Source organism: Eleutherodactylus coqui, chromosome 4 (assembly GCF_035609145.1).
Source record: "Eleutherodactylus coqui strain aEleCoq1 chromosome 4, aEleCoq1.hap1, whole genome shotgun sequence".
Lineage (NCBI taxonomy): Eukaryota > Metazoa > Chordata > Amphibia > Anura > Eleutherodactylidae > Eleutherodactylus > Eleutherodactylus coqui.
Genome location: NC_089840.1, coordinates 207,973,161 through 207,979,454, shown reverse-complemented (window position 1 = coordinate 207,979,454; position 6,294 = coordinate 207,973,161). Strand labels below are relative to the sequence as shown.

The 6,294-nt window shown below is 42.8% G+C and overlaps 1 protein-coding gene across 1 annotated transcript; it reads left to right on the top strand.

Annotated features, from left to right (window-relative positions):
• Positions 1–539: 539 nt before the first annotated feature.
• On the top strand, positions 540–5,072 carry LOC136626579 (speedy protein 1-A-like). Its single transcript, XM_066601629.1, has 6 exons — positions 540–574; positions 2,994–3,151; positions 3,556–3,614; positions 3,887–3,969; positions 4,197–4,365; positions 4,451–5,072. The coding sequence occupies exons 1-6, from the start codon at positions 540–542 to the stop codon at positions 4,685–4,687; spliced, it is 741 nt and encodes a 246-aa protein (XP_066457726.1). The 3' UTR covers positions 4,688–5,072.
• The last annotated feature ends 1,222 nt before the right edge of the window (positions 5,073–6,294 follow it).

Below are 6,294 nucleotides of genomic sequence, written 5' to 3'. Positions count from 1 at the left end.
GCTGGAACAAAACTGATGTAAATGGCAAATAACAACCAATAGGAAATGTAGGGGTTAAAAAACTAGTTTTCTCTTCATACAGGGTAACATCTGGAGGCGGCAGGAAAAACTGACTAAATATAACATAAGAATAAAGCTGTAATATCTCCAAGTGCATGAATATACAGCATGACAGATTGTATCTCACCCAAGAGAACAACATGGCAGCCGCTATAAATGGCGCTAGATGGATAATATAATGGAAACATAAGAAAGGGAAAGTTTTAAGTAGCCATTCAAAGCCCTAATATAGTAGTATGGAGGGTAAGATGATGAGAGTGCAGCCTCCCTTTACATTTACTGCTGTGTGAACCATTGTTACAGGTGCCACCAGCAACAGCCAATAGGATCGCAGGATTTGCTTCCAAGCCGAGCAGGAGAATGACAGTTGGTGCCAGTCTGCGATTGCTCTTTTAGAGTTGAGACTAGCTCCCTATTGCTCTTATTAAAGCGACTTCAGCGACTTTTATCTTCAATTGAGATTTGGATCTACATCAGCGATGGAGAATACACCGCCCGCTGTCCGTGAGGAGAGGTAAGTACCAAATCTGAGGAATGTATACTGCCATACGCTGAGCCTGCTGTATTGTAAAAGTTGTGTTACAGACCTGCCGCTTTCTTGTGTTATTCCTTTTTTTTGTTAGATTTTTTTCTTCATTTGGGGGGGTTGGTTGGTTGGGGGGGGGGAGAAACATGTGTTATACTACTAGAGCAGACCTGGGCAAAGCACGGCCCGCGGGCCACATCCGGCCCGCTGAATAGCTCGGACCGGCCCGCAAAGAGTGTCCTGGTGACTCACCAATGAGTCCGGTGTCAGCAACGGGAAGCAGCGAAACTATGCACTCCGAAGCCTTGTCCATTTTGTTCACTTCTGTGCTGTGCTAATAGTTATTCAGGCCTTACTTATTCAAGCACCTCTACCAATGACGTAGGCTTGAATAACTTTATTAAACAGCACATAAGTTAACAAAATGGACAAGGCTTCGGAGTTTGTAGTTTCACTGCTTCCCGATGCTGAGTAAGTGATGCCACTGTAACTTCTGAGTGCCAGGATGCTCGTTGCGGACCTTGGGGAGTGCCAGGACAATCGTTCCACGCTCGTCATTGGTAAGTGTCAGGACTTTTCCCTTTGCATTGTAATTAGAATAATAATACTAATAATATTCACTTTTTAATCTCTCTTCTTGGGGCAGCTCTCTGTGCCCTCTCCTAGGAGCATACTACTGTGTATTAAAAAAATCTATTTTCCGAGGTTAGCTGTTAACCCTTAAATATGGCGGCTAACATTAAAAAAAGAAAAATTGATGCAGAATGCCGAGTTTTTAACAAAGAATGGACTTCTAAATATCTATTTACTGAAACCAAAGGTAAAGCTGTGTGTTTAGTTTGTGGAGAGCAGATAGCTGTATTTAAAGATTACAATTTGCATCGCCATTATGAGACTAAACACGGAGAGAAATACAAGAACTTGACGGAGGCAGAGCGGGCACGGGTATCTGAAGATTTGCTAGCAAAACTGCAAAGCCAGCAAGGATTTTTTAAAAAGCTTCACTCATCCAGGGATGCAGCCGTAAAGACCTGCTTTGTAGTATCCTACAAAATTGCAAGAAACAGTAAGCCATTCTCTGATGGGGAGTTTGTCAAAGAATGTTTGGTGGACTCTGCAGCGCTAATTTGTCCTGAGAAAAAAGAAGCATTCGCAAATGTGCCCCTCTCCAGGCGAACTATAACGAGACGGGTCGAAGACATAGCGGGGAATTTGTTGGTCTGGCCCTCTAAAACCATTCCAATTTCTCATGTGGCCCCATGGGAAAATTAATTGCCCACCCCTGTACTAGAGCCTGGTAAGAGTCATGCCATTGTACTTTATATACGGTCCAAGGGTATTATTTGGCAGTGTACTTATATGAGAAGTGTAATATATACATGTCTTATATGTAGAGTGTATAATGTAGGGGTTATACATAATATAGGGGGTACTGCGGTGATAGATGAGGGATGTCCAGCTGTAGGGAGTTGTTAGACAAATCCTTCTGATAGATAATGTTTATTGCAGATAGCTGTTACAGAACTGCAGGATAATGATGTAACCTAAATGTGTTTTGATTATGTTTAACCGTGTAATTCAGTGTTTGTAGCAGTTTCTGTTATGGTCCCATTACCTATAGAGGTGTGCGCAGACTACTACAGATAGATAGATAGATAGATAGATAGATAGATAGATAGATAGATAGATAGATAGATAGATAGATAGATAGATAGATAGATAGATAGATAGATACATAGATAGATAGATAGGCTGATAAATAGATAGATAGATAGATAGATAGATAAATAGATAGATAGATAGATAGATAGATAGATAGATAGATAGATAGATAGATAGATAGGCTGATAGATAGATAGATAGATAGAACTTTCCTACTTGATATTACACTACCGCACTGCTGTTGGGTTCTGGCTCGGACTGGGTTGTGCGGACAACATATTACTGTCACTGTTGATGTGATAGTTTTATAATAGAATGTTATTGAATGTCAGCAGAAATATTAGCACCCGTGTTATCCAGAAAATGTCACTTTTTGCTCATTTGTCCATAGAGCAGTAGTCTGAATTACTTCAAGTTTTTCGCCAAATGTGCGCATGTATTTCAGTTTGGTTCCATGAATTAGATATAAATGTGTAGAAGACAAATAATGTGACGGATCTTTTTTTAAATGCAGCAAATTATTATTGACTATTTTTAAGAAAATTTTCATGGCTTCTATTTGGAGACATGTACAACTGTAGCAATATTTACTTGATATTTAACGCATTGCTATAACTAACTCCAATGTATAACAATGCTGTAATCGCAGAGTTAAAAATACGTAAGTGGGTAGGAGCCCTTATACTGGGCACAGAAACTATGAATATTGGCCTAATATTAATCACTTTTTATTTCCCCTGCTAAGGATTACGGATGGCACGCCGTCCAGAAGAAACAACAGAGGACGCCCCAGCCGGAAGAGAAAGAGAAAACTCTGCCCGTGTGAGGAAGACCTCCAGAAGAGAAGGAGGGATGACCAGGCTCAGCTACAGGAGGAAAGGGAAGCTTTCTTCCGTGTCCTCGGTAAGACTCCATCCAATGTTCCTTGTGTTGCAGCAGGTTTAAAGCAGCTTAGATAAATCTATGATAAATCATGATCCCAGGACAGGAATACAAGGTGCCTGCATGTGTTATTGTGAAACACTGCGGCGTTTCAGAATAACACACTTAGAAGTTTGCCTGTCTGACTTGGTAACAGAGCTCTGAAGTCAATGAGGCGGGCCGCGGCGGACTCTCCTCGTCCGCATCATGGTAACTGACAGGTCTATCCCTATACACAAGCAGAGAGAGGACTGTCAGCCAACATGCTGCGGGCGAGGAGAGTCCGGTGTGGCCCGCCTCATTAACTTCAGAGCTCTGTTTCCAAGTCAAACAGACACACTGCTACATTAATTGCTAAAATATTGATATTTCTCCTCTTTTTCTAGAGCTTGATTACTTCAAGAAGTTTCTAACCAGAGACAGCTGCATGAGAACATCTGACAAGGTAAGATAATATTTTGGAAAGAAATAGAAAATCTGGCAAGTAACAGAATTTACATCATATTTAAAGGAGCGACAATTATTGTTTATAGTTAAATCCAGACAATAATTTTAAATATTTTTGCAATTACACTTTTAAATTTTTTTTTCCATCCCCAGATATTCCAGGACTGGTGGTAGAATAGCGCCACATGCTTGACACATATATAATAAATTCCAAGTTATGTAGATAGTAAATCTACTTCCAGCCTCTCACTGTCTTTCTCCTCCCACCAGTACCTCCTGGCGATGGTCCTCGTGTACTTCAGAAGAGCCGGACTGCATACCGAGGAATATAGAATAAACTTCTTTCGAGCTCTGTGAGTTGCTTTTATTACAACTGATTTGTATTTACAGGCGGATGTAAAAATATAAAACAAGTAACAGGAGTCCAAGTGAACTATGGAGAAGATTCCAGGACCCCATAGCATTACTTGTTTTAGTGTTCGCTAGCTCTCCCCTTTTCTCCAGGTCTTTCCTTAGACAGGTAATCTGCTTTACACTATTCTGACTTGTTCATCATCTGGTTTAATTTTTTTTCTGGTAGCTTCTTAGCCAACCAGATGGAGGAAGACATCGACTTCTGTGATGAAATTTATGCCTGGGCCTTAGGAGTTGGCTGGAGGAAGAGGAAGGAACAATTTCTGGAACAACGGAACCAGCTATTCCGCCGGATGGGAATGAATGCGTTGGTGGACCGGAGCACCTGTGAACGGGTTAGTAAGAATAATACAAAACACTCCAATCTTGAATGAAGAGTCTATGGGATAATAATATTAATCATACACTGTTTAATCCTAGGTCATGGCAGAAGATCCTACACATTGGGCATGGAGAAGACAGCGGCAGATACAACACAGTTGGGCCATTCCCATATTCAGGAGACATCACGAGGAGTTCACCATCCACGGCCCGTGGGGTAGCCCACCTCCACCCTGCGTCCTTTGTAAGAACATCCACAGATTTCCATCGATGTGGAGAGTCCAACAGGCAGAAGAGAAACCCGTCACGGATCCCAACAGCTGCGACGACAGATGAAGACGTCATATTTCCTTCCTATGGTCACCACATGAACACAGACAAGACTTCACACATTCATAGCTCATACTTACTCATGTGCACACACACGTGCAGACGAAAAACACTTTCAATAAACATGATTACACACCCGCACACTGTAGGTAGTCACATGCAGTCACTGTAGGTAGTCACACACCATCACCTTGCACACATTTTATAGTGTTACCCTCCCTTAGTATGCCCAGAGGAAGGGCAGTACAGCAGCCATGGTTTCCCTACAGGTTTCCTCCACTGGGGGTTTTTCCTGTCCTGCGTGTTGCTGTTCCCTTTTCGTGAGTGATGGGAGGTAACAACCAAAACACATATAATACACAAATAATAAATATTACATTTTTTAACCTATTATACTTTGTCTGAGTCATTTTTTCTCTGTGTGTCTAAGTAAAATGTAATTTAACCCCTTGAGTGGCACGCCCGGAAATTTTCCGGGACAAGCTCCACTGCCGATAGTGATATAGCCTGGAAGATTTCCGGGCTATGTATCACTATGGGAGCTGCAGAGCACCATGCCACAAGCTGTGGCATTGTGCTCTGCCTGCACAGTCCCACATAGAACCAGTGCAGAACTTTGAAAAACAGAAGCAGGAAGATATTGCCGATCTGCTGGCAATCTCCTGCTTCTGAATTCAAAGTCCTGCTTTGTTTACAGGTTGCCATAGAGATGATCGGCTTGTCAGAAGCAATCCGATGGTCTCTGTGGCAGGGAGAGCTGGTGCTTGGCTGTCAAAGGATAGCCAGGCACTAGCTCTTACAGCAGAGATCAGAGAAAACCTCCGATCTATGCTGTGTTAACCTTTTACATGCTCCAGTCTATATGACTGCAGCATGTAAAGGGCTGTCACCATCGGACCCCCGGAATGTGATCAGGGGGTCCTGATGGGTCTCTGTGAAAGTCCCCTAAAGGGGCAAAAATAAAAACAAAGTTAAAAAAAAACAAGTAAAAAAATTATTTAAAAATTTAAAATAAAAACTCTTGTCTCCCTTAGCGCTGACACCCACTGGTGATATTTTCTATCTTGCGCTGCGAGAGCATGTGAAAACACTCGCCTCGCAGCGCAAGAAAGACGCCGGAATAAGACCGGGATATCACCAGTAGAGATGAGCGAACGTACTCGTCCGAGCTTGATACTCGTTCGAGTATTAGCGTGTTCGAGATGCTCGTTACTCGTAAAGAGTACCACGCGATGTTCGGGTTACTTTCACTTTCATCTCTGAGACGTTAGCGCGCTTTTCTAGCCAATTGAAAGACAGGGAAGGCATTACAACTTCCCCCTGCAACGTTCAAGCCCTATACCACCCCCCTGCAGTGAGTGGCTGGCGAGATCAGGTGTCACCCGAGTATAAAAATCGGCCCCTCCCGCGGCTCGCCACAGATGCGCTCTGACATAGAGGAGGGAAAGTGGTATCTTGGTGGAGCTGCTATAGGGAGAGTGTTAGGAGTATTTTAGGCTTCAAGAACCCCAACGGTCCTTCTTAGGGCCACATCTAACCGTGTGCAGTGCTGTGGAGGCTGCTTTGTGCAGTGTTGCACATTTTTTATTTTGGTATATCGTCCGTGCAGAGCA